Here is a 26,821-nt window from a genome sequence, read left to right as displayed (position 1 = left end):
GTTGTAAGAAGTTGGTCGAGCTTCATTTTTTTCCTGCATCTGTCCAGTTTCCCCCAAACCATTGTATATTCTTGCCTCCTGTGTCAAATATTAATTGACCATAAAGGCATGGGTTTATTTCTGGGATTTCTCTTCTGTTCCATTGGTCTATGTGTCTGTTTTTTATGCCAGTGCCATGCTGTTTTGATTACTACAGCTTTGAAGTATAGTTTGATCTCAGGTAGTGTGATTCCTCTAATTTTGTCCTTTCTCAAGATCACCATGGCTATTTTGGGTCATCTATGGTTCCATGTAAATTTTTGGAATGTTTGTTCTAGTTGTGTGAAATACTCCATTGGTATCTTGACAGGAATTGTATCACATCAACTAGCACAATCTTTTTCAGTCCTCTGCTGGGGCACAGATGTCTGCATTCATCTATCACCTTTTGCCCTTCCTGGTTCCCTTCTCCTTGACATAAAAGAAGCCTGAACTCTGTACTTTCTAAAGACAAATTTGAGTTATGATTAAATCTCCCACCTCCTCTGTGTGCACCTTCTCAATGGATAAACCTTCCCTTACCCCCCAAAATAACAATAGTTAATAGAGAATCTGAATCATCATCAAACTACCAAACATTTACACCTGAAAATTAAAATTGTTGCACAAAATTAACTTCTGGTCCATCAAGATATACACTGACTTCTTTCAAACAATTGTGGGATAGCAGACACTGGTCTTACAGATATTTTCTAGAGCTAGCACATATTTACATAGGCTAGCATGAAAGTCTGAAAAGGATATTTCAAGACTAGAACACCATACTAGAGTTTCCACATAAACATGGATATCAAATAACTTATAAACGTGGAAGAGTAAAAGGAGGTGAATGGCATTCCTGTTACTGAACTTTGGGGCCCCGTTGGGAAGAGAACTTCTCAAATGACACAATGTCTGGAAGGCTAGGGTTCTGGGACATGGTTGCCAGTGATAGGTGGGGTCTTTAGGACCAGAGGGAGCACAGAAAACTGAAGGTGTTTGTGCTTGAGAGGAAATGGAACTTTATCCAGGCAAGAGACGTGCTCCTTAATACAAAGACCAACACAGTGGCTGCTGGTGGCAAACCAAACAAAACCAGAGTCCCCTGGGGAAAAGTAGCTCATGTGCAGGTAAATGTGGCATGGCTCTGCCAAATTCCAAAGCAACCTTCCTACTGAGACAATTGAACACAAAATCCATGGCATGCTCTCCCCCTTGAAGGTTTAAATTTATTGAAAAGTAAATAAATAAGCAAGTCTTCTCTTATCTTAAACAAAAAGAAGACAACATCTGATCCTGATGTTCCTGCTTCATTCACACAGGTAGGCAGAGAGGACACTAATATTTAAATAAAGATGAACTTGCCTCGACAAGTCAAAGGTCTAGCCCAAAGCTGTGATACCAGGAGGACCACTCTACCCATGGAACAAGGGGCACTGAGAGCAAAAATAACTCAAAGGTTTGCTCTCAGAAAGGAGAGGGTAGATGTTGTTGTTAAGATAAAAGAGAAGTTTGTGGAAAACACAAAATAAAAAGAAAGCCCAGATGCCGGGGCCATAAAACAGACACGTTTCCTTCCTTATTGCCCTGCATTTCCCCTTTGTGCTCATTGTCACAGTGATACTCGCTTGAACTGCACAGTGAGAGAACACTGTGTCTCTGCTGAGCTGAGCTCTGCAGGCACAGGGACCCTCATCTTCCTGAAGCATCTGTAGGGCCTGAGTGACCACTGTCCATGGGGAGGACCCACAGGGAGGTGATAATGGCTGGGATGAGGGGGAAGAAGACCCTGTTGGGAAGCTCTGACCTGGAAGGACATGCCCTGGGTCACCTCACCTGCAAGGGGTGTCTCAGGAGGCTGCAGATCAATTAGCTGCTTGATGTTGGAAACAACAACCAGGCTTCTGTGAAGACACTGTTCCTCTTCTTGTGGGGCTGCTGATGTGATATCACCAAGACAAGTAGGGACAGCCTCCCGCTGGCCACACCCAGTCCATCTCTCTGTTCTGAGGACTCTGTGGTCTCTTCATTTTGAACAGCCAGAACCAGAGAGGAGATACCATGGCCCGTACCTTCACGGCCCTGCTCTGCCTTGGTGAGATGTGAAAGCAGGAGGAGAAACCCTGCTCTGTCAGGACCCCAGGACTGAGGAGGCTCCTGGGAAGGAGGGTTCTACTCAAAATTCAGGGCAAATCTCTCATAGGGACTCTCTTGCAGGGCTGAACGTGGGCCTGAGGACCCCAGTGCAGGCAGGTGAGTCTGTCCTCTCTGGGGACAAGGGACCAACCTCCAAGCAGATTGGGAACAAGAACAGATACGTCTGACAGAGGAGGGACATCAGGATGGTCATCAGGCTGAGATCTGGGGTCTGGGGGTGGAAATGTCTTGTTACCCAGCCTCTGATTCCTTCCAGGGACCCTCCCCAAACCCACCCTCTGGGCTGAGACAGGCTCTGTGACCCTGTTGCAGAGCTCTGTGACCATCTGGTGTCAGGGGCCCATGCAGGCCCAGAGGTTCCATCTGCATAAAGAGGGAAGTGGAATATCCTTGGAAAGACAGAAGCTACTGGAACCCAGTGACAAGGCCAATTTCTCCTTCACACACACTACAGAGTATGATGCAGGGAGATATCAATGCTCCTATCTCAGCCCTAGTGGCTGGTCAGAGCTCAGCGACCCCCTGGAGCTGGTGGTGACAGGTGAGGAGACACCAGGGGTACCAGCCTCAGGCTCTGCCCTCAGGAAGAAGGATGCTTTCAGGGGATCTCCCCCCACAGCCCAGCCCTGGGGGAAGTGAGGGAGGAGTGAGCCCCATTTAACATACTGCCTCCTTCTCCCCTAGGATTCTACAGCACACCCAACCTCTCAGCCCTGCCTAGCCCTACAGAAAGGCCATGGGAAGTCTGGGTGGGGGGTTCCTGGGAGCTTGAGTGAAACCTACTACAGAGGAAGGAAGCTGTCCCCTGCGAGTCATGTGGATCAGAGTGATTTAGAAGTTGCAGTGGACACAAAGTCTTTCCCTGCAGCACACTGACCTTGACTTCCAGTTACGGAGACTAAACAGTGGACATATTTACCCTGGCCCTTTGCTTGCCACTCTCTGCCTGTGTTGGGTGATCCACACCCAGGAGAGGACTCATTTTTACAGGTCTAATCCCTCGCATCCCAAGGGCCACTCTGACTGGAGTCCTGTGGGTTCCAGGAGAGACTGAACTGTGGTTCAATCTTAGCAATGTTGCTCCCAAGTCTCCCCTGATGTCTGCCAACAACCCCGGCATGTCACAGTGATCTCCAGACCCCTCAGAGCCAATAAATGCAAAACTGGATCCATGGTTCTTGCCCACTCACACCTGACTCCTCATCAGTCTGCTCCTGTTTTCTCAGGGAGGGTCATGAGTCCAGGATCAGGCAACACAGTCACCCTAGATTCCCTATATGTCCCTCCTTATGTCCCTCCATCCCAGATCCTGCTGATTTCCCTCCACGTGTCCTCACATGTCCTCATGTGTACCCACATCTCTGCTGGGGACTGAGTCCCCAATCTGAGCTCCCTCACTCCCACCTCCACAGAGGCTATTGGGGTGTCCAGGGGATCATCCCTGCCACCACTGCTCTGGTCTGTCCTGCAGGTGAACTTAGAGAAATATTGATTCTTTCCATCGGAAACCCTTAATTGGTTGGACTGAAGACACATCAGATCCCTTCCTTATCCATGTGTCTCTTCTGGCCGTGTCTACCTCTAGTCACCTCCTGCCCTGATCTGTGTGACCCCTTATGGCCAGAAACATTGGGTTTCTCTCAGTTTCTCTTGTCTTCAATTGACAAAGATATATCAGAGATATTCACACAAAGACAATTGAACACAAAAAGCAGGGAAGTTGGTGGTTTTCTCAGGTGGATACACTCCATGGAACAGCGGCAGAGGGTCTGGGACCTCATCTCTGATGTATCATCCCTTCCAGATGCTGCCTTACACAAGTCACCAATCATTCTGCCAGTGGTTTTGTTCTGCCAATAAGAAGATGCAGAAAGTGCTCTTTCCTTTAGAAGCAACCCCGCTGCTGCCCTCTGTGATCAAGGACAGGAATGTGGGGACACAGGAAACAGGGCCCCAAGACCCACAGCAGCTGGTGTGTCCTGAGGAGGAAGTGCTGGCATGTGAGAGCCCCTCCGTCAGAGGAGGCTGCCCCAGAGCCCAGGGCCAAGGGCTGGTGATGGCCCGGCTGTGTATGGGAGGTGTCAGTGGGGGGTCTGCCAAGTGCTGACCCATGAGGGGGCTGGCTGGGTGGGGAGGTGATGGGTCAGACAGGAGGCAGCACAGGGAGCTGAGGACAGAGAAGCCACCTGTGTTGGTCATTAGAGGGCAGGCCGACAGGTGCTCTAGTGGCAGCTCTCTGTCTGCCCAACAGAAAGGGAAGTTTGGGCATTTATATGGGGACTACTAGAATTGTACAGTGGTTCACAGGGCCTGATGAGAAAGGGGAGAAGGGAGATGCTCCTTTTCTCTGTAAGAGTGACTGTCAGGAAGCATCACAGGTAAACCCCACACCTGCTCTAGAGAAGGTGTGTCCTTTTTGCCTAACACACCCAGGCTCACCAGAGTTCTGTCTTCCCGGCATCACTTAGAGAAGAGAGAGCATTCAGCATCCCATCCTCCCCTCCCTAGCACGCACGAGAGGGCCTCAAAGGGTCTTGTCTTCAAAGTGGGTGCAGGAAGGTCTGGGTGGCAAGGTGGACCTGTGTGCACCTCTGCCAGCACTGACCACAGACAGTGCCTGTGATTTGGGATGACAGTCACAACCCAGCCCTGGTGGGCACAGTCATCCAACTCTGCTGCAACCCCACCATGGTTCTTGGCACCATCTCAGCCCTGCTGCTGTTGCCTGGGTCCTGGGCATGGGCATAGTCTCCTGCACTGGGCAAGGCACCTGTCTGTCTCAGTGTCTCACAAGAATTGTACTCAACCTGCACTCAGGACCATCTGCATTAGCTCTTCCCCTTTGCTCCAGGATATTGATGTAGCAACTCCTGGAAAACCCCTGACCCCACACTTCCTGAGCAATGTGCCACCTGCAGGCTCTGTCCTTCACCCTCCAGCTCCAGGACGGTGTCAGGTTGACTTCCAGCCATGGTCCCCCATGGGCTCCCATGCCAGCCAACTCCCTCCTGGTCCTCGGTGAGTACTGGAATGGAGGGATAACATCCTGGGACACAGGGTTGGGAGCCTGGGGAGGCATCTTCATTCCTTTTGAGTCCTGACTTCAGCCCTGGAGACTCGTGGTCCCTCCGAGGGGTTTGACTCCTCAGCTCTGGTCCTAACCCACGTGTGACCATGGGAGGTTCAGTCCTAGAAGCAGGTACCTCGGTGTGGGGATAGTTTCAGACTGAGTGCCTGCTTGGGAGAGGGGACTGGGGCTTCCTTGAAACTCAGAGGAAGAGCAAAGGCTTTGCTCAGAGGGAATGCTGAGGAGGGTGCTGGACATTCTTGGGGGCTGAGCCCTGCCTCCATCAGGGCCCCTGAGTGCAGCCCTGGGAGGAGGCCAGGTGCTGGGAGGTTTTCTCACCACAGCTTCTCTTCCAGTGCTCTGCCTGGCCCAGATCATCCATATGAGGGAGGGTGAGTCTACCTTTTAAAATTCCATTTTTCATGAATGTTGTGTTTTCTTACAAAGTATTATTTTTCCTTAGAGTCCTGTCATGGCTTATCTTCAAGCAGGAAGAGACCCAGACCCCTCTCTCTGTCTGGATGGGTTTGTTCTCACGCTGTCTGACCCACTGATCTGCTGAGACACAGCCTTTCTTTCACTGCCACAGACACCCTTGTCCTGCTCAACCTGAACTCCTTCGAGGCTGACTCTCTTCTCAGTGGGCTGGGCTGGTTCTCCTTTGGCCATTGTATCTCAGCTCAGTGCCTCTACCCTGCGCCTCCCTGATGAGATCAACTGTCCCTGGTCAGCCCCAAGACACCCACACTCACCTGGGGCACTTGTCACTGCAGTGGCTGTTGGTTTGCATGATCCCTCCATCAGCCTCTGTGCTCCCTCTTCCCTCCAGACCAGCAGGCAAGTCCTTGTGTGTGAGACTCGTGTTTGTGAGGCCAGTGGCACATGAAGCCCCTCTGTAGATGGACAGAGGGTGACTAGGATGTGGATGAAAGAGTGAGCGAGGGAGCTAGTAAACAGATGGGGAGCCTGTGGGGACCCTCTAGCACCTGCCTCTATTGGGGATCACGTGCTGTGGGTGTCATCTTCCTGTTTCAGGGCTATGGGACCTCTCCTCCACCCTCCCCAGCCATGTGGCTCACATGGGGTTTCAGAACCCTCAATAGTAGAAATGGGAACAGGCTTCAAGGAAGGTAGAGAATGCATTGGGAATCCCTACCCACGGGGGTTGTGTAACGAGGGTGGGTGGAGCTCCATCCCCATGGCCTTCCAATCCCCATTGGTCCCTGCAGTGTCACTCAGCTGACCTTCAGTCCCAGCCCAGGTCACCCCCACATCTCAGACTCCTGCTTCCCTGTCCCCACATGTGACCCATCACCCTCACCCTCTGCCTCCCTCCCAGTGTTTCTGTCCACTAGATAGTGACTGGGAGCAGGGATTCAACCTCTGGCCTCAACCTGCTCTGACCCCTCCTGTGTCACCCAGAGAAAAGCCCAACATGTGACCAGGACTCGGGGTCCTGTGTCAGGGGGGTCACTCTGCAGTGATGAGGATTCACAGTCACTGGAGTGGTTGGGGGGGTGGTGTTTGGGGAAAGGATGGTGGGATTTTCTAAATTGGGTATGAAGATGGTTACACAGCTCTGCAAGTTTGCTAAAAACATGAAAGTGAATCCAGAAATCAGGGGACTGTGAGAGTGGTGACTTTCTCCCAAGGGACCCTGAGATCTGCTCTGTTTCTTCCCAGGATTCATGCCCAAACCCTCCATCAGGGCCGAGCCAGGTCCTGTGATCCCTGTGATTCCCAGGGAAGGGAGGGTCTGTGCAGGAGACAAACACTGGTCCTTTCTCACTCCCAGGAACAACCCCTGAAGTCACCCCCCGTCCCACAGTAGAGGGCTCCCAGTCAGGTAAGTCACCTGGGAGCGTTCCCAGGGCAGTACTGGAAGGGAAAGGCCTGCCCACTAAAGGAGGAGCTCCTGTTTCATAGGTTCTGGGCTTGGGCAGGTGTCCTCTGTCCTCTCCTTCCAGCCCCCACCTCCTGGAATTATACAGTTGAGAACTTTGTCTGCATTGGCCTGTCTGGTGTGGTGTTGCTGATCCTGGCAGAGGTTGTGCACAGCTGGTACAGGTGGCCACATGGACCACAGGGATGGACACAAGGGAGATCCAGACAATTAGACTCCAGAAATTAGACTCCAGGCCACCAGGAGGGGCCTCTCCATGGCCCCCGACTTCAACTAAAGCCCAAGAGACCCAGAGCCACCCCTGGTGTGTGAATTTCATGGTGCCCCTGCTGAGGCTGCTCTGTGCACGGGATACTGTCCTGGGAAGTGCGCAGGAGCAGCCAGGACCAGGCCTCCTGTGTGGTCTATCTCCTCCAGGGTTTGGCTCCAGACCTGACCCTCACCCACTCACAGCCCTGCCCCACTCCTGCTCAGGTCTCCCTTCTCTCCTGGATCTCAGACATGCCCCAGGTCCCTGCAGCCTCTGCCTCCCTCTTCTTCCTCCTGGAGACCTGTGTTCTCACCTGCTTTCTGGGGACCAGGCATGTGCTGCTGAAGAGGTTGGTTGTCACCCACACCTGTCACCTGTGGAACTGCACCTGCTCTTGGCCCCTGTGCACCCACCTCTGTTCCTGGAATGGCCTCTGCCCCTGCATCTGTCCCCTCTGTCTCAGGCGACTGGGATCTAAAGTCCAGGGAAGGGACACGGGCCAAAACCACAGTGAGATATCAAATCACACTCCGAAGGAGAACTATTGTTAAAATTATTTTTAAATGTCAGGCACTAGACCTACTGGGGCGATTACTTCATAAGGTATATAAATGTCTAACCCCTGACTGTACACGTGAAATAACATATTGTATGTTGACTGTAATCGAAGAATAAACTAAAAATACTAACCTAAAAATAGCGAGTGTGGCAAAGCTGTGGAGGAGTGGGAGCTCTGTGCCCCCTGGTGGGGACACAAAGTTGTGCAGCCTCTGAGCAGATCTGCAGGGCTGCTCCTCAGAAAGTGAACAGGGAATCTCCCTCCATCCAGCATCCCCAGTATGGGTTCCCAATCAGGGAGTGACAGTAGGAACCTGGACAGTTGTACATGCACCACAGGGGAGTGTTACTGACAAAGGTCAAGGGCATCACAAGCTCCTCAGAGGTGGAGGAGGAAGCAGACCCTGGGTCCCAATGTCACCTACTGAGAAGGACCCACTGGCTTTGAAGACAAAGGAGGAAGGGGCTGCATGTCACTGAACACGGGGTCTCTAGATGCTGGAAGGCAAGGGACAGACTCTCCCATGAGCCTCCAGGAGAGAAGGCATCCTTGTAGATATCTCAAGGTCAGGCTGTTGGGACTCCCAACCTCCCGCACACTGAGATCACACATCTGCGAGGCTGTGAGCCACAATGCTGGTGCGCATTTGTCACAGCAGCGCTCTGAGTCTCGGGAGCCTGGTGTCCCACATTCTGGGGTCTGGGTACCCTTGCTGTGGGACACTTGAGAGGATGAGGGCCAGTCGCCTGGTCTCCTGTAATTCAGGGCTGGGCAGGGAGATTCCTGCCTTCCCCTGTCCCTGTACAGACAGCATGTGGGGAGGGAGGCTCCCTTTACTCTCAGTGAGGCTTCTACTCTCCAGGGAAGTGTTGGCCCCTCTCTGATCCGGATCTGAGCTGGCCTCAGGGAGGAAGGGGCTCCTATAGCCTAGTGTACTGCCTGCTGCCTGCATCCTGCTGGGAGCAAGGGCCCCCTCCCTGTGAGATACTGCTCAGCTCCCCAGACTAGGCCAGGGAAGGGCTTTTCCTACTGAACTTTCTGAGACATCACTCTCTTTAGCTGCATTTGTTCAGGCTGTGTAAAATGACAGGGAGCCTGGGCCCATCTGTGCTCCTGCCCTGGACAAGGGGCCCCCATGGTCTCAGGTCCCTTTCATTGGGAACAATATTTAGAAAGAGTGACCTGGGGTTATGTGAAGTCAGGACCACTCGGGTTTTGTTCTGTATGGACCACTGAGTATCAGGGAGGATGCACCATGTCCATCCACACAGGTATTTCCCACCTGGGTAATGTTACAGGTTCATTTATGTTGTACCTGTTCCCTTATAGGAAAACCAAATTCCTAGCAAATTCATAGATTTCCTTTTTATATTCATTGGTTTTACCATGTAGCCATGGTGAGTGAATATCAATAGGCTCCTATTTATTTTTATTTGTTTATATTCATGTCAGACTGTGTTTTTCATCTTTTATGACTTAATTGTGTCTTGAATATGGAGAATATTTTCAGGTTTCAGAAGTGACAACTGCCTGGAATGGTACAATCAGAGATGACCACTTGGTTCTATTCCTTTCCCCTTGTATCCCCACATATTGGAGGTGACTATTTTTGTTCATTTCCTTTTTTCAGAAGGAAAAAATAATATGTGAAAAGCAGGTAAAGAGATATGTGACCTTATTTTACCTACTTTCTCTTTTATAAAGATTTTATTTATTTATTTTTAGAGAGAGGGGAAGAGGGAGAGAAAGAGATGGAGAGAAACATCAATGTGTGGTTGCCTCTCATGCGCCCCCTACTGGGGACCTGACTGGGATTTCCTTATCTCCACATCCTTAGCAACATTACTTACCTCCAACAGGTGTGAGGTGATATCACATTGTGGTGCTGATTTGCATTTCCTTGATGATTAGCGATGTTGACCATCATTTCATGTGTCTGTTGGACATTTGTTAAGTATTCTTTCAAAAAGTATTTACTTCCTCTTCTCATTTCTAATAATTATTTTTGCTATTCAATTATAAGGTTTCTTTATGTATTTTGGATATTAACCCTGCATCCAATATGTGGTTTGCAATCTTCCCCTGTTCTGTAGGGTGTCTCTGTAGGTACAGAATCCCACACAGGTGGGAAAGCCAGCACTCACTCACCCCTCTACATTTCAATTTGGCGTCACCTCGAGAGAGGGTCAGTAGGGAAAAAATTCTCCCCACCATTTCAAATGAGCCTTGGTTCTCTTAATCTACCATAAGGGTCAAGAAGCAGATTTTAGTTTATTTTATTGTTTTAAAAGAGTTTATTTATTTTTAGAGAGAAAGGAAAGGAGATAGAAAGAGAGGGAGAGAAACATTAATACACAGTTGCCTCTCACATGGCCCCTACTGGGTCCTAGCCTGCAACTCAGGCATAAGCCCTGACTGACAATAGAATCGGCCACATCTGTGGGAGGTTTGAAGCTCACCTGGAAACAGCTTGAATTCCAAATGCTGCTTTATTCCTTTAAGAATTGTCTTGGAATTCAGCCCCAAGCCTCCCTCCAAAGAGGATGGATGCCAGGAAGGAAAAGGAAGCATCTGGGGACAGTCCCCAAACTAAAGGGGAGAGAAGTGGACAATGCCAATCACTTCCCCTTCCCCAAAGCAGTCCTGTGATCGCCATGTAACTGTGAGGTTTTGCGTCATTTTAAAGTAGAAAAAATTACTTTAGTAAAAAATAACCCAAAGCCTCATGGATGGCAGATATAAATACGTGTTTATTGATCTCCCTTTGCTTTCATTCTCAGTGAAGACAGAAAGCACAGGTTTGCGATGGGGTGGGGCTGCCGGGGGCAGAATGAGTTGTGGGGAGGATGCGAGAATTGTCAGGACTCTTCCTCATCTCCTCCTTCATCAGTTCCATGTGCGGGAAAAACCATGGAAAACAAACCAACAAAAAAAACCAGAAAGGCACAGAGGAGAGATTCCCAAAGTACAAGTCCTGGTCCCACTTGCTGACCTAAAAATCTAGCCTGTCTTTAACATCAGGGGACCCTCAGGTCACCATGAAGCTGAGACTGAAGCTGCAGAAGAAAGATCATTCCCCAGAGAGCACTCCGGGGTCCTGCAGACAGGCCACCTAGTGACCCTGTTCCTGCTGAGTTAGAAGGAAACGAATCTCTGTTCCTGTGGCTGTGTGGTGACTCTCATTTCCAGCAAGAAGGATGCTGGAAAGACTATCACAGCCCCTGCTGGTGTGGCTGAGTGGATGAGTGCCAGTTTGTGAATCAAAGTGTCACCAGTTCAAATCCCACTCAGGGCACATGCCTGGGTTGTGGGCCAGGTATCCAGTGGGGGCGCATGAGAGGCCACCACCCATTGTTGTTTCTCTCCCTCTCTTTCTCTCTCCCTTCCCTACCCTAAAAAAATAAATAAATAAAATCTTCAGAAAAAATAATATAGCATACACCTGTCCCTCTCCTCAAGCAAGACCTCAGTTTTTCTCTTGCAAGGATGTGAAAATGTCATTGGTCTAAAAGGCCCGAGGACAACATGACCTCTGGCAGTCATCCAGGCTCATGCTGCTCTGATGAAGGCACAGGCTGACATGGAAGGGGGTGTAACATTCAAGTCCATGTGCAGCAGAGGGAAAGCAAAACTTCCCTGTGACTTAGAGAGAGAAAAACCATCAATAAAAACTTCCCACCTTGTCTGCATGTGGCATAGCTAATAGGTGTTTCCTAAGAAGTACAACCAAAGAGTCAGAGGGGACAAGGGATGACAGCCACCCTGGGTATCTGTCCCCCATAGTGTCTTTACCCTGCAGCTACAATCAGAGCTAAGACTGGTTCTGACCTTGGGAAAAAAGGCTGTGTCTCTCTGGGATACTAAAGAGTCTCCAGTCTCCATGAAGGCACATCACACTTAAGGATGGAGACAGGAATGCTGTTGAATTTGTCCCACTGTACATGGCCCTGAATGCAAAAAAGTACAAAGAGTAGCCATATAATTTATATACATAGACTCACACCAGGTCTCCATCACTCACCACTGGCTCCCCACGTCAGAAGAGTAAATAGAATATTCACACACGGCCTTTGTCCACATCTCCCTCTCTCTTTGTCCTTGTCTGAGGCCCCCTGTTGCTTTGGCCCATGTCTCTGCACCAGAGCCCAGTTTGTCATTGTTTCTTGCTTCAGGTACGATCTGGGTGTTCTCAGTTTTCCAGAAGTCCACATACACTGCGGACTTGGACTTGTTGATCCCGTCACTGTGATGTCCTCAGGGTCATCTAACTGCACATACATAACTGGGACCTGGGGAGGTGCATGAGTCAGGCTCTATACCAGGCCCCCTGTGTCAGAGGGGTCTTCTTTGAGCCAACTTAACCAGTAACACCTTCTCTGAGGGGCTGCAGCCAGTGTCATCCCCTTTAGGGCTCTTCTTTTCATAGAGGACAGTGAGAGTCACAGTGATGACCAGGGAGAGACCCCCGACCACAGCTGTCACTATGCGCACCACCATCCCATACTGAGACTCGGGCCAAACCACTTTCTCCCCAAGGTAGAGCCAAATGTGTCCTCGCCAGGTGGACAGGGTCAGGAGGGCTTTGGCATCACAGATGCAGGGGCCATTGTGGATAAACTGCATGCTTTCATGCCGATTTATGTGTCTTTCTTGCTGATCTCTGCAGCCCACATGATTCTGTCCTGAAAGGGAGGGCAATTCCCAGGACACACTTGGCCTTGGCGTAGTTGGAAACAACACGGTAGTGTGGGTCGGCTCTGGCTGAAAGCTCCAGGAGACTAAGGCCAATGGGTTGGTCTCATCTGTAGACTTGAACATGCTGTCTGCTCCCTTGAGTAGGTGGGCCATATAGATTTCTTTTGGGGTGTATGTGTCCAAGGCTGGGACTCCAGTAGTCAGCAGCCTGAGCCCCACTGCCAGCACTGACCACAGACAGTGCCTGTGATCTGGGCCACAGTCATGCCCAGGTCCTGTCGGGCACAGCTATTGGCCTCTGCTGCAGCGCCAATGCTGTGTTGCACAAGGTCTCAGCCCTGCTGCTGTTCCCTGGGCTCTGGGCTGGGTGCAGCCTCTTGCACCCAGCAGGGCTCCAGTCTCTCTCAGTCCTCACAAGTATTGTACTCAACCCACACTGAGGACCATCTGCATTAGCTCTTCTTCTTTGCATGGGACATTGTTGTAGTAACCCCTGGAAAAACCCTGACCCACACTTCCTGAGCACTGTGCCAGCTGCAGGCTCTGTCCTTCAGCATCCAGCTCCAGGACCTGCAGGCTCCTCCAGGGCAGGCGTGCTTCCTGCAAGGTGCCTGTGTCCTGCTGGTGCCTGTGTATTGCTGGGAGCAGGGTCCTCCTCCCTGCGAGATGCGGTCAGCTTTCTAGACTTGGCGAAGAAAGGCCCTTTCCTGCTGCGCTTTCTGAGACACCTGCACTCCTTAGCTTGGCCCCATAGCACTGTGTAGATTGACAGGGAGCCCTCGCCCATCTATTCTCCTGCCCTGGACGAGGGGCCCCCAAGGTCTTGGGTCCTTTCCATTGGGAACAATATTTAGAAAGAGTGACCTGGGCTTATGTGAGGTCAGGGCTACTGGGATTTTGTTCTGTATGGACCACTTAATATCAGGGAGGATGCACCCTGTACATCCACAGAGGTATTTCCCACCTGGTGTAACATTACAGGTTCACTTATGCTGTACCCTTATTTGAAAACCCAACTCCTAAGAAATTCATAGATTTCCTTTTTTTTTGTTACATCATGTGGCTGTGATGATTGAATATCAATAAGCTTATATTGATTTTTATTTGTTTATATTCATGTCAGAGTGTGTTTTTTCATCTTTTATGACTTAATTGTGTCTTGAATATGGAGAATATTTTCAGGTTTCAAAAGTGCCAACTGCCTAGAATGGTACAATCAGAGATGACCACTTGAATCTCCCCCCTACACCCTTTACCCCAACATATCGGAAGCAACCATGTTTCTTAGTTTCTGGTTTTCAGAAAGAAAAAAAAATAGCATGTGAAAAGCTTGTAAACAGGCACATAATCTTATTTTACCTATATTCTCTTTTTAAAGATTTTATTTATTTATTTTTAGAGAGAGGGGAAGGGAGGGATAAAGAGAGGGAGAAAAACATCAATGTGTGGTTGCCTCTCACATGCCCTCTACTGGGCACCTGGCCTGCAACCCAGACATGTGCCCTGACTGGGAATCGAACTGGCAACCCTTTGGTTCACAAGTGGTCACTCAATCCACTGACCCACCAGCCAGGGCACAGATTTTATTTTTAAACATATGCATCCTATCACTTAGTTGGTCTTTCCTCAAGTCTGTAAAGTGTCCAATTATTTATCTCTTGAACTGCTACTAGATGTGATTTTCACTTCTCTCCTAACTTTTAACAGATGTGGTATTTGTCCTCCTCAATCTGGTCCCCAGGTATCTTGAATCTCCATTTCTGGTCTCTGTGCACTGTATCCTGGACATTTCCTCATATTGTTCTCTGCTTTCACCAATGTTTCTTCAGCTGAGTCTAATCCTTGATGGGATTAATGTGCAAATGTGTTTATTTGTTGCATTGCTTATCTCTAAAGTTTCTCAATCTTCTCAATCATGTCCTAGTCTTCTATAATATAATCCACACTATTGCCTGAAACATTTAACATCCCTCTTTACTTTTACAGATATTTAAACATGCTTAATTTAAGTTTACTCTCATCTTTCCCATTGACTCCCTTTCATTGTGTGGGACAGTCCCCAGTATCAGTAGACGGCATCCATAGCACTGTCTATCATCATTAGGATTTCTTCACTGTTCACTATTGTAGGAGTCTACCCCCTCACACCCCTGGCCTCCTACAGATATTCCAGGGCTGCCCTGGGAGTCAGCTTGACCATGGGCTCCAGTGGCCGCTGCCCCTGACCCATGGTGTCCACTTTCTCAGACTCAGAACCTGCTCAGCGTGGTGTTAGGCAGGGATGGGTAATGCTGACCTCATACTCAGATGGGAGTCACCCAGTCATGTCACCAAAATACAGCAAAAAATCTGTTTCACACACACATGGGGAAAATGACTCAGGGCTCACGTGGGGTGTGTCAGTGAGCAGAGTCAGCCCTGTGCCTGCGGGCAAACACAAAGTCAGAGGGCCAGAGCTTCCTGCTTTCACCTGAAGCCCTGCCCCCTTCCTGTGAGGACCCCCCCCGGCCCCCCCCCCCCCCCCCCCCCCCCCCCCCCCCCCCCGCAGGAGTGGAAACCTCTAGTCTACCACCTCTGATGGCCTGGGCAGTGGCTGGTACTCAGCTTTGTTCTCTCTTCTTCTCTGTTCTTTCTTGCAGTTTCCTGGCTATCTGGGGAACTTCCACTTCTCTTTTCCAGAAAATGACTACTTCCTCATGTTTCTGAAGTGTTGTCAGTAGCACTTCAGGTATTTGAAGAGTGGACCTGGGCCCTGAGGTGGCCATGGCACATATTTATCTGCACTTTGGAGGCTGATGCCATGAGCTTTCTGTCGTCACCTGGTCTGCTGGGAACCGTGACCGAGACCTTCCCCAGAACCAGGAACCAGGACACCGGCAGCTTCGGAGGAGAGGAATTTGCAAACAACATGACCAACAAGGGACGGACGAGGATGTTATTATCTGGGCTACACAGGCAGAGGATGAGAGATGAATATTTGCAAAACGGTCATCTTTTTCTTTAAAAAATAATCTGGTACTCTGGCTGGGTAGCCTAAGTTGTGTTAGAGCATTATCCCAATATGTCAAGGTGGTGGGTTCAATCCCTGGTAGGGATCATACAACAAGCAAACCAATGAATGCATCAATAAGTGGAACAACAAATTAATCTCTCTCTCTCTCTCTCTCCCCATGTGCCCCAGCCCCACCCACACTGAAATCAATAGATAAATTAAAATTTTGAAAACAAACTCTAACCCAAATAAAAGTCCCCTAAAGCTTACATGCAGGACTACCAGGAAGAGGAAGAGAACTCTGCCCGAGGCACAAGGGGCAATGAGTAGCCAAGTGACTAAGAGGTCTTGTTTCCAGGAAGGTGAGGTGTACAGTATTGAAGGAAAAAAAAGGTGACAGAGAGAGAAGAAAGAAAAGAAAGTTCATGAATGGGGCTGGGATAGAAAGAAAGCCACACTCTGGGCCAGGGGAAGGGGTGTGCATTACTACCATCACTTCCCTGTGTCTGTCCTTTGTGCTCATTGTAACAATGACACTCACCTGAACTGCACAGTGAGGAGGAGACTGGTCTCTGCTGACCTGAGCCCTGCAGGCACAGGGACCCCCATCTTCCTGAAGCATCTCTAGGACCTGGGTGATCACTGTCCATGGGTAGGACCCACAGGGAGGCTGATGGACAGGTACAAGGGTAAGGGTTACCCTGTGGAGGGAACCTTCTGACCTGGAAGGATGTTCCCTGGGTCACCTCTCCTGCAAGGGGCATCTCAGGAGACTCTGCAGCAGTTTGCTGCTTGATCATGGAAACAACAGCTAGGCTTCTGGGAAGACACTGTTCCTTTCTTGAGTTTAACTGCTGATGTGACAAGCCTGTGCCCAGTTGGGCCAGCCTCCCAGTGACCACACCCTGTGAGTCTGTCCACCTTGAGGACTCCATGGTATCTTCCTCCTGACACAGCTGGGTTCCAGAGAGGAGACACCATGCCCTCCACTCTCATGGCCCTGCTCTATCTTGGCAAGATGTGAGGGGGGGGAGCCCTGCTCTGTCAGGACCCCAGGACTCAGGAGGCTCCTGAGAGGAGGATTCTGCTCAGGATTCAGGCATCATTAAATGTCTCAGGGGCCACTAGTTGGGAAGTTGGGGATGAAAAACAGCATTTCTGGGATGACAGATGATGGACATCTGAGATGTCTGAGGTGGAGAGCTGGGCACTGGGGGTAGGAAATGTTCTGATTCATCCTCTGATTCCTTCCAGGGACCCTCTCCAAACCCAACCTCTGGGTTGAGGCAGGGTCTGTGATCCCCTGGGGGAGCTCAGTGACTATCTGGTGCCATGGGATCCTGAAGTCCCAGGAGTTCCGTCTGGATAAAGAGGGAGGCCTAGCATCCTGGAAAACAGAGAAGCCACTGGATCCTGGGAACAAGGCCAAGTTTTCCATCACACAGATGACAGAGTACACTGCAGGGAGATATCACTGTTACTATCTCAGCCAAGGTTTCTGGTCAGAGCGCAGTGACCCCCTGGAGCTGGTGGTGACAGGTGAGGGGACACTGAGGGGTCCCAGCCTCAGGCTCTGCCCTCAGGAAGGGGGATACTCTCAGGGGTCTCCCTCTCGCAGACCAACCCTGGGGTAAGAGAGGAGATGTAACTCCATTTAACATGCTACCCCCTTCTCTCCTAGGCGTCTACAGCAAACCTAGCCTCTCAGCCCTTCCCAGCCCTGTTGTGACCTCAGGAGAGAATGTGACTCTCAAATGTCACTCAGATGAGGGATTTGGCAAGTTTGTTCTGACTAAGGAAGGAGAAGACAGGCTCTCCTGGACCCTGGACTCAGAGCAAGGCGCCAGTGGGCAGTTCCAGGCCCTGTTCCCTGTGGGCCCCATGATCCCCAGACAGAGCGGGACTTTCAGATGCTATGGTTATTACAGGAGCAAACCTCTGGTGTGGTCACCACCCAGCGATCCTCTGGTGTTCCAGATCTCAGGTAGGGAGCCTCAGTCCTCACCTCTCTCTGTCCTTGATTTGGTTAAGGGTCTTGCCCAGAATAGCCCCAATCTAGGACAAGAGTGAGGGGAAGTCCACCCATTCAGGGACCCACCTTTCAGAGGGATGGAGCACAGAGGGCCCTTCCATCCCTGCCCCTTCCTCAGGTCCATCACTGGATTCTCCAAGTGTGTGGAACAAGGACCTTGCTAGGGACCCACGGCAGACACAGGAGATGAGTATGAGCAAATAAAACATCTCCTGGTAGGAGAGGGATGCTTTACACATTACCCTCCTCTTGCCTTTTTCCCAGGACCTCCTGGGGTCTCCAGTCCCCCACCCCCAGGGCACATCTCCACAGCTGGTGAGTCATGGGGTCTTCTTTGTTCAGAGGGAGCACAGACCAGCCCAGGGCAGTTCTGAGTCACTCAGGGGATCTAACATCCTTATAAACTCAAGGACAGGGTTGTGTTCTGGGGAGGCTGGGAGGTGGGTGGAGACAAAGTAGTGAGTCAGGGGCTGTGCTGCAGGGGTCCATGGACTCTGAGGCTGGAAGATGAGGGGTGCCATGGTCACATCAGAGGGAGAAGTTGGGACCAGCCTGGGGCAAACACAGTCAAGGTGAAGTAGGGAGACTGCAGCCCCCACCCCTCACCTCCTTGTCCCTGACTTAGGATGTTTGGGGTGGGCTGCACTTGGGTGTATCTCAGTGGTCCTGACATGGTGATTTGGGGCACGTCCCTTTCCAACTAAGACTCCATTTCTCCCTGTGCCACAGAGAGGAATCCTGCCTCAGACCTCAAAACACACCACACTTCTAACCCTGCAGGTACCATGCTGGTTTGAAGAAGTGAAGGGCAGGCAGTGCTGGGTGTTTGGGGTGTTAGGGACAAACAGGGTCATGATGGAGGTGGCATCCTGAGTGCTTTCTGATCCTCCTGTGGTGCTCAGCCTTTTCTTAATGGAGGAAAACCAACAAAAGCAAAACAAAACCCACAAGGGCTTGGAAGCCAGGCTCTGCGGGATGCCAATCCCAGCTCTGCTGCTTCCCAGCTGTGGGACCTGGGACGAGCCACATTCCTTCTCTGAGTCCCAGTTTCATCGTCCATGAAACATGGTTCCTGCCACCCCCTCACAGGTCTGCTAAGAGATTTAGGGGAGCCCCCAGCATGGAGAGGGTGCTTGGGCAATAGCAGCTCCATCCTCATGTCCCCTCCCAGATATACACTCAGAAACATTCAAGGGGTCCCCACATGACAGTGTGGGGTCTGCAGGACAGAGGACAGATCTTCACTGGACATAGGGATGGGGAAGGTCACAGAGGTCACTGCTCACAGACCCTGGCTCTGAGGGGTCCCATTTAGGTCCCCTACAGCTTCTGATGGGTTGGTGAGTGGGGGCAACAATGGGAAGACACATTCAGCTCTAGGTAAAGGACAGGGCTGGGACACCTGGGGACCAGGGGACAAGCCATTCCAATTAGGGGAGCAGCTCCAAGAACCCAAAGCTGATGTCTGTCTGGTGGGGGAACATGGATGGAGCACAAGAGAACCCACAGTCCTGGGTTCAAATTCCAGCTCTGCCACTTCCTGGCTAGATGACCTGGAGCACCTGGTGGATCTCTCTGAGCCTCAGTTTCTGTGTTTGGGAAACCACTGGAAGTGGGACTGGCACTCACATTTGGCTTGATTGTTATGAAGGTTAGAGGTGATTAATGCACAGAACCCCCCAAATATGACTGGCACACAGTAGGTGCTCATTTAACTGGCATCATTGGTTCATCTATGACATCCTTGTGTCCAAGGTCTTCAAAAGTACCAGAAAATTTTGATTGGAGCCTCTGTGGCCTTTGTCCTGCTGTTCTGCTTCCTCCTCTTCTTCCTCTTCCTCTTCAAGCACCAGAAGAAATGCAGAAAGTCAGGTAAGTAGAAGATGGGGAGACCTGGTCTACCTGGTCTGCATGAGAAGTGTGACCTTCCTCTAAAGACCTAGGAAGTGGCTTCCTAGGGCACCAGCCAAAATATGGCTCAAAAATATATATAATGTTGAGTTTTGAAATTTTTCCTAATTAATCAACCATTTCTAGAAAACTCTTTCTATCCCAACTTCCTTGATAATCTTCTTGAGACAAGGGATCAGAGATTCCCGTGGAGAGTGCAGTGATGATGAGGGGGGTCCTGTGTGGAGGTAGCAGGGGCGTACCCAGACCTGAAGGACCATGCTGGCAAGGAAATGGGGAGCCACAAGGAGGTATCATTGTCATCCTGCAGGCAAGAGCAGTGGGGTGTGGGCAAGGTGGTGAGGAATAGGGGTGGGGGTTGAGGTAGTTAGGAATTCCATTGTTTTCAGAAAATATGTGAATACATGGGGTTAAATGCCCATGAAGTATTTGAAAATGTGCAAAGGCAGTAGGCTAGGACAGATTGAGGTGTTTGGTTGGAAATGAAAATGTCAGGATTGTTTCCCTAGTCAGTATGGCTCATTTGGCTGGAACATCATTCCATAGGCTGAAAGGTCGTGGGTTCGGTTCCCAGTCAGGGCACATACCCAGGATGCATGTTCAGTCCCCTCTCTGGGAGTGCACAAGAAGCCCAATCCATGTTTCTCTCTCTCTCTCTCCCCCCTCCCCCCACTTCCTCTCTGTCTCTCTGTCTAAAAAGCAGTTAAAAGAAAAAAAATGTCTGTATTGTTACCAAATGCAGGTTCAGTGGCCTGCTGTGATAAAAGCAAAGACTCATGAGACAGGTGCTCATGAAAAGGAAAGAGATTTATTGAGGTGCTGGGGATCCAAAAAGATAGCAGACTCCTGTCCTAAAAAAAAAAATCTTAAGATTTCTGTTTAAGCCAGTAGCTTTTCTAAGGAGAGGAGAGGGCAGTGAGGACGCATAGGCAGTGTTTTTGTTTGGTTCTAACAAAGATCTTGGTGTCAACATGTCAGTATCAGCCAAATTCCTGTGGCAGATCAACACCTTTCAGGGCAGGAATGGGAACTGCTGGTCCCTGTAATATAGTAAAATGGAGTCTAAAATAGAGTTTGTAGGAAAAAAAAGAGAAAGAAAGAAAGAAAAAGTTTGTTCCTCTTTTTGTTCTAACGGAAGTGTTAGTTTATTGCTTAGTACATGTAATTCTGGTTAGTACAATATTGCATAAAGATCACATGCTTCTCATTGTCTGTTACAGTATGAACTCAATAGAAATAAATACATAGCCCTCAATGGTGTAACTCAGGGTGTTGGGTGTCGTCCTGCAAACCAAGGGGTAGCCATTTCAATTCCTGGTCAGGGCACATGCTTAGGTTGCCAGGTCTTCAGTTGGAGGTACGCTACAGGCAACCAATTAGTATTTCTCTCCCTCTCTTTCTCCTTCCCTTCCCCTGTTTCTAAATATATATATACACATATATATTTATATATATATTTATTTATATATATGTGTGTGTGTGTGTGTGTGTATATATATATATATATATGTATATGTATATGTATATGTATATATATGGATCAATTGGTACAGAAGTAGTTACAGATATGTTTGTACTGTGTGTACCAGCTCAGACCAAGACACAGTGACAGCCTACTAGAAATAAGCAGACCTATCATCCACATCTTGGCTTCTACATACCATTCTCTATGAGAATGAGGGATTTAATAAGAACAGACACTTTTGAAAATATTCTTTTGGGTTCACAAAAACTTGTTTAAATCTGCCATGTAACTTTTGAGTGCTACCATTTAATTCTGTTTACACTGAATTCCCAATGGACCCTGGGGTGGGGATCCTAGCTGCTGAGATCTTAATGCAGCCCCAGGGGTGGGTTCTGGGGCAGTTTAGAAACTAATGTCTAACTCTTTGCAGGTGTTTCAGACCTTGAAGTTAAGACCAGAGCACTATAGAAAAGGTAGTTTCTTCTCCCAAACCTCCCTAGACCTCTCCTCCACTTATAGCTCCTTCACCACTGCCTAACACTCCTGCTCTCCTTGCTCAGCTCCAGCTCCATGGCTCCTGTTCAAGGGGAGAACCAGTGCAATCAGAGAGGAGGTGAGGTCTTGGTGGGACACAGGGGCAGGGGGAGTGGTTGGGAAGGGTTCTGGTCTTAGGAGTGTGCAAGCACGAAAATCCTAAATCCATGTGGCCCCTGGCACATCCTTGCTCCTTGATAAACCTCAGTCTCCCCACCTAAGATCAGGAAGGATGTGTAGATCAAGGGATTCCAGGGATCTTGCCATGAGATAGAATCTTCTCCTTCTGTAGGTTCTTCCATGAGAAATTCCCAATCTGAGGAAGATGAAGTGATGGACAGTAAGGTAAGACCCTTGCCCTGCCCAGAGCACCCACTGCAGACTTGTTAATAAGATAAATTGTGAGGATGCTTCTCCCTCCTGTCACTCAGTTTTCAGCATCCTCTGACCTTGCCCATCCTCCTGAAAGGGACTTGGGCCAACTGCTGGAACACCACTTCTCAGTGGGTTTTCTTGGTAGCAAGTGGGCCCCTCCTTCTCAGTTCCCCTACTTGGGTCTCTTTGATGCTCAGTTATCCATATCTCGTGATGGTGGTGCTTCCATGGACAGTTGTACACTTTGTGCACAATAAGCCTTGCAGGGTTTGACACCCTACTGGTGGCATCTGACTGATGTGCCTTTTATTTCCTTTTTTTAATCCTCCTCTGAGGACACCTTTTCATTGTTTCAGAGAGAGAGGAAGGGAGAGAGAGAGGGAGAGGGAGAAGGAGGATGAGAGAGAGAGATCAATTGGTTGCCTTTCCCATGCACCCCAATTGAGGATTGAACCCAAACCCTTCGATCTACAGGACAACAATCCAATCAACTGAGCCACACTGGCCAGGGCTCAGCATGCCTTTTCTGATTCACACAAACCCCCTGTAGATTAGACTTCCTTTACCTCTGTTTCCTCCCTTTCCTCCAGTCTCGTGGATTTAGATGCATTAGTCTCCTACTCCCATAGGAAGTCCACTGTCTTGTTCACTTCACCTTGAGACAACTCTGTATTTTACATTGCCTTATTTATTGAATCCCAGATGTAGCTGGACCCTCTCTATGTTCATGAATCCACAATTTTTTTCCAGCTCTGTCCTCTTGTCTGAGCCCCAGCCTCAAAGACAATAGAGCCATCTCTGCTATCTGTCCAGCAGTCATTTTAACATCACACGAACAACTCTTAAGTCTTCCCCAAAGAGCTGTTTCTCCAACTCTTATCAGAAGAGGGGTGCCCTGGCTGGTGTAGCTCAGTGGATTGAGCACCAGCCTGTGAACCAAAGAGTGGAGGGTCTGATTCCCAGTCAGGGCACATGCCTGGGTTGCAGGCCAGGTTCCCAATGGGGACCATGTGACAAGCAACCACACACTGATGTTTCTCTAACTCTGTTCCTCCTTCCCTTCCCCTCTCTAAAAATAAATAAATAAAATCTTTTTTCTTTTTTAAAAAAGAGGAGCAAGCAAAACAAGGAGAGAAATTCTACCCTCTCCTGTCTCCACCCCTCCTCCCCTGCAGAGCTCTGGCTACATTAACCCCAGGGAGTGACATGTATACCCAGATCAACCACTCAGAGCTCAGGCAGAGGGGGGCCACCCTGCCTTCTCTCCTGTCTGTGGAATTGCTGGACATGAAGGACAGGCACGTGGGAGAGGCCAGGCAGATGGTGGTCATGTGGATCATTTCTGCTCCCAGTGCCCTGGCTTACCCCCAGCCCAATCATACAGCTATCTCTCACTCTACCCCCTCCAGGATACTCCATCTGAAGACCCCCAGGATGTGACCTATGCCCAGCTGAACCGCAAGACCCTCAAACGAGCAGCAAGTGCACCCCGTTCACCCCCATCAGAGGAGCCCCCAGATGACCCCAGTGTGTACACTGCTCTGGCCGTCCACTAGCTAGCCCAGAAAGGACCCAGACCCCACACTTTAGAGAGGGGGCCTGCAGGGACCTCAGATGGCATAGGGGCTGTCCCCTTGGACGCTTAGCTACTGACCCCAAGTCTGAAGATGTTCTGTAAGCAAGCAAGATGCCACAAGACCTAGAAGTCACCTCGTTCTGCAGAGGAAGATAACCATGAACTCTGTATTTTTATTTTTTCTTTTTTTAATATATTTTATTGATTATGCTATTACAGTTGTTCCATTTTTTCTCCCCTTTATTCTCTTCTACCCAGTACCCCCCTCCCACCAGCACTCCCCCACCTTAATTTATGTCTGTGGGTCATACATGTAAGTTCTTTGGCTTCTCCATTTCCCATATTATTCTTAACTTCCCCTTGTCTATTTTGTACCTACCATTTATGCTTCTTATTCCCTGTACTTTTTCACCCATTCTCTGCCCTCCCACTGATAACCTTCCATGAGATCTCCATTTCTGTGAATGTGTTCTGTTATAGTTGTTTGCTTAGTTCATTTTTCTTTTTGTTTTTAGATTCAGATGTTGATAGTTGTGAGTTTGTTGTCATTTTACTGTTCATAGTTTTGATCATCTTTTTCTTAGATAAGTCCCTTTAACATTTCATATAATAAGGGCTTGGTGATTATGAACTCCTTTAATTTGTCCTTATATAGGAAGCACTTTATCTGCCTTCCCATTCTAAATGATAGCTTTGCTGATTAGAATAATCTTGGATGTAGGTCCTTGCCTTCCATGATTTGGAATACTTCTTTCCAGCCTCTCCTTGCCTGCAAGGTCTCTTTTGAGAAATCAGCTGACAGTCTGATGGGAACTCCTTTATAGGTAACTCTCTCCTTTTGTCTTGCTTCTTTTAAGATTCTCTTTTTACTTTTAATCTTGTGTAATGCATTATGATGTGCCTTGGTGTGTGCTTCCTTGGGTCCAACTTCTTTGAGACGCTCTGAACTTCCTGGACTTCCCAGAAGTGTTTTTCCTTTGCTAGATTGGGGAAATTCTCCTTCATTATTTTTTCAAGTAAGTTTTTGAATTCTTGCTCTTCTTCTTCTCCTTCTGGCACTCCTACTATAACAGGGTGCAGCCAAGAGGGGGACCCCAAATAAGGATTTAGAATGGGGTCCAGACCTCAAGGTGTTCAGGAAATATTAGGATGCCCTCACTGCCCACCCCCACAGGTGTGGGTTGGGGGAAGGGGCAAATGGAGCAGGGCCATTGAGAGCTGTTTCACTTAGCAACAGCCTTGCAGCTAACCTCTGGCATGGTCATTTAATATATCTATAACCTTTAATTGGTTACATAGATATGTTAGATAGCGGTGGCCATGCTCTGAGCCAGGGGCATGGAAGTAACTTCCCCACCAAGATGGAACTGGGTGGCAGGTCCCCCAGGTTACAGTGCCTCTGTGGGAGCTTGGAGAGGATTGGCCCCATGAAATGAGAAATGAGGCCACGCCTGCCCATACTCATGATGGCAGCCCAGTGAAGTTGGAAAGATATGAGAGTGCTGGCACGTGTGGCCAAATGTAGGTGGAGTTGGAAATGGGGCTGCAGAGGAAGATTGGCAGGGATTTAAACCCAGACACGGCAGCCATTAGAGGGAGAACCATGTGGTTTTGGCTGAGTGGAGACACCTGTGGCCCTGGGAGAGCGAACCACAAGGCTTTGGCAAAGTGGAGACTCCCGCAGCCATCGTGCAGGGAGAACCACACGGCTGGGACAGTGGAGAGAGCACCTCGCAGCTTTGCCAGAGTGGGGACCCCTGTAGCTTTCGAAGGGGGAACCACCAGCTGGCTTTAGCAGAGATCCCGGTGACACAGCTGATGGTGCTAGGAACTGAGGGAGGCTTACCAGCTGAGATGGATTACTGGGAAGAACCGGGGGCTGCCTGAGCCATGGACTTCTATTTCTTTTCCTGAGATACATTACCCCAGCCTGAGCAAAGAGGGGGAAGGAAGGACTGTGTGTGTTTGTGGGTGTTTTAAGGGACTTTGGGATTTGATGAATGCCACTTTAAGTCTGTGTAGCATTAAATAAACATTTCCTTTCTTTTTCACAAATCTCTGGCATTGAGAGATGTCTTTCCTCTGGTGGCAGACATAATGAACCTGGGGAGTTCCTTTCGGGTAATAGTATATCATCCCAGGCCCCCTCGTTGTTCTGTGTCACTACGATTTGGATGTTGGACATTTAAAGTTGTCCTGGAGGTTTCTAAGCCTCTCCTCATTTTTTTGAATACTGGTTTCTTCATTCTGTTCTGGTTGGATGTTTCTTTCTTCCTTCTGGTCCCAACCATTGATTTGAGTCCTGGTTTTCTTCCTGTCACTGTTGGTTCCCTGTGTATTTTCCTTCATTTCACTTTTCATAGACTTCACTTCTTCCTCTATTTTGCTACCATACTCAACCATTTCTGTGAGCATCCTGATTACAAGTGTTTTGAACTCTGTATCTGATAGGTTGGCTATCTCTTCATCACTTGGTTCTATTTTAGGAGCTTTAATTTTTTCTTTCACCTGAGCCATATTTCTTTGTCTCAGAGCACCTGTTGTGTAGTAAGGGTCAGAACCTTAGGTATTCACCAGTGAGGGGCAACCTACATTGGTTCATTGTGGAGCTGTATGTGGGGGAGGGGTCTGAGAGGGAACAATGTGGTTTGTTCCACTCTCAGCCAGCTTTCAGTCACTTCCCCCTCTTCCTACAAGCAAACTGGGCCCTTCTGGTGCTGATTCCAGGGTGGGTGGGTTTGTGTACATTCTAGGACCCTGTAGATCTCTCCAAGGAGCTCTCCTGTGAGACTGGGAATTTCTCCTACCACTGCAACCCCTGCAGATTTTACTACCAGTGGTTTTGAGGCTCAGTTTCCTGTGCTGGAATCCTGGGTGCTCAGTCTGTCTCATTTTCCAGTTGTTCCTCCCTGTTGATCCACATGCAAATGTGGGACCACCTGGTCCTCCAGCTGCTGACTTGCTGTGATTCCTCTCCACCTCAGCTTCCTGTCTCTGCCTGCTCCTACCAATCTGGATGAATGTTTCTTCTTTCATTCCTCAGTTGTCAGACTTTCATAGAGTTCAATTTTCTGGCAGCTCTGTTTTTTTTTTAAGATTTTATTTATTTAAATATTTTTTAGAGAGGGAAGGGAGGGAGAGAGAGAGAGAGAGAAACATCAATGTGCGGTTGCTGGGGGTTATGGCCTGCAACCCAGGAATGTACCCTGGCTGGGAATCGAACCTGGGACACTTTGGTTTCCAGCCCGCGCTCAGTCCACTGAGCTACGCCAGCCAGGACTTGGATT

At 49.2% G+C, this 26,821-nt stretch overlaps 1 protein-coding gene and 1 long non-coding RNA gene across 2 annotated transcripts; both read left to right on the top strand.

Moving 5' to 3' along the window:
* The first annotated feature begins 1,651 nt into the window (after positions 1–1,651).
* LOC114510687 (leukocyte immunoglobulin-like receptor subfamily A member 6) lies at positions 1,652–17,912 on the top strand. Its single transcript, XM_036012662.1, has 4 exons — positions 1,652–2,113; positions 2,236–2,271; positions 2,432–2,716; positions 17,323–17,912. The coding sequence occupies exons 1-4, from the start codon at positions 2,080–2,082 to the stop codon at positions 17,709–17,711; spliced, it is 744 nt and encodes a 247-aa protein (XP_035868555.1). The 5' UTR covers positions 1,652–2,079; the 3' UTR covers positions 17,712–17,912.
* A 423-nt stretch (positions 17,913–18,335) lies between these two features.
* LOC118497609 lies at positions 18,336–23,752 on the top strand. The gene is made up of 6 exons (XR_004900146.1): positions 18,336–18,453; positions 19,429–19,545; positions 21,480–21,522; positions 21,610–21,662; positions 21,876–21,928; positions 23,368–23,752. It is a non-coding gene; the product is annotated as an uncharacterized LOC118497609 (long non-coding RNA).
* The last annotated feature ends 3,069 nt before the right edge of the window (positions 23,753–26,821 follow it).

This window comes from Phyllostomus discolor, chromosome 12 (assembly GCF_004126475.2).
Source record: "Phyllostomus discolor isolate MPI-MPIP mPhyDis1 chromosome 12, mPhyDis1.pri.v3, whole genome shotgun sequence".
NCBI classification, from domain to species: Eukaryota; Metazoa; Chordata; class Mammalia; order Chiroptera; family Phyllostomidae; genus Phyllostomus; species Phyllostomus discolor.
Note: the sequence above shows the minus strand (reverse complement) of the source record. Positions and strands in the feature narration are given on the sequence as shown.